Source organism: Mesitornis unicolor, unplaced genomic scaffold (genome assembly GCF_000695765.1).
Source record: "Mesitornis unicolor isolate BGI_N332 unplaced genomic scaffold, ASM69576v1 scaffold35451, whole genome shotgun sequence".
NCBI lineage: Eukaryota > Metazoa > Chordata > Aves > Mesitornithiformes > Mesitornithidae > Mesitornis > Mesitornis unicolor.
This window is the reverse complement of record NW_010166366.1, coordinates 1304-1618: the sequence shown is the minus strand read 5'-3', so window position 1 is coordinate 1618 and position 315 is coordinate 1304. Positions and strand designations below refer to the sequence as shown.

General features: G+C 62.5%; 1 protein-coding gene across 1 annotated transcript in view; it reads left to right on the top strand.

Annotated features, from left to right (window-relative positions):
* Positions 1-3: 3 nt before the first annotated feature.
* Positions 4-315, top strand: part of LOC104548820 (forkhead box protein F1-like) — a gene marked incomplete at both ends in the record, with an annotated part of 735 nt that continues 423 nt past the window's right edge. Inside the window, one exon of the mRNA XM_010194940.1 lies at positions 4-309. Within this exon, the coding sequence (XP_010193242.1) occupies positions 4-309 (306 nt within the window). The remainder of the gene's footprint in view (positions 310-315) is intronic.

Genomic DNA, 315 nt, shown 5'->3' with positions numbered 1-315 from the left:
CAGTTCCTGCAGAGCCGCTTTCCCTTCTTTCGAGGCTCCTACCAGGGCTGGAAAAACTCCGTACGCCACAACCTCTCGCTCAACGAATGCTTCATCAAGTTGCCCAAAGGGCTAGGACGCCCCGGGAAGGGCCACTACTGGACCATCGACCCGGCCAGCGAGTTCATGTTCGAGGAGGGCTCCTTTCGCCGCCGACCCCGCGGTTTTAGGAGGAAATGCCAGGCGCTGAAGCCCATGTACAGCATGATGAACGGGCTCGGCTTCAACCACCTCCCCGACAGCTACGGCTTCCAGGGGCCCGCCGGGGGGGCCCTC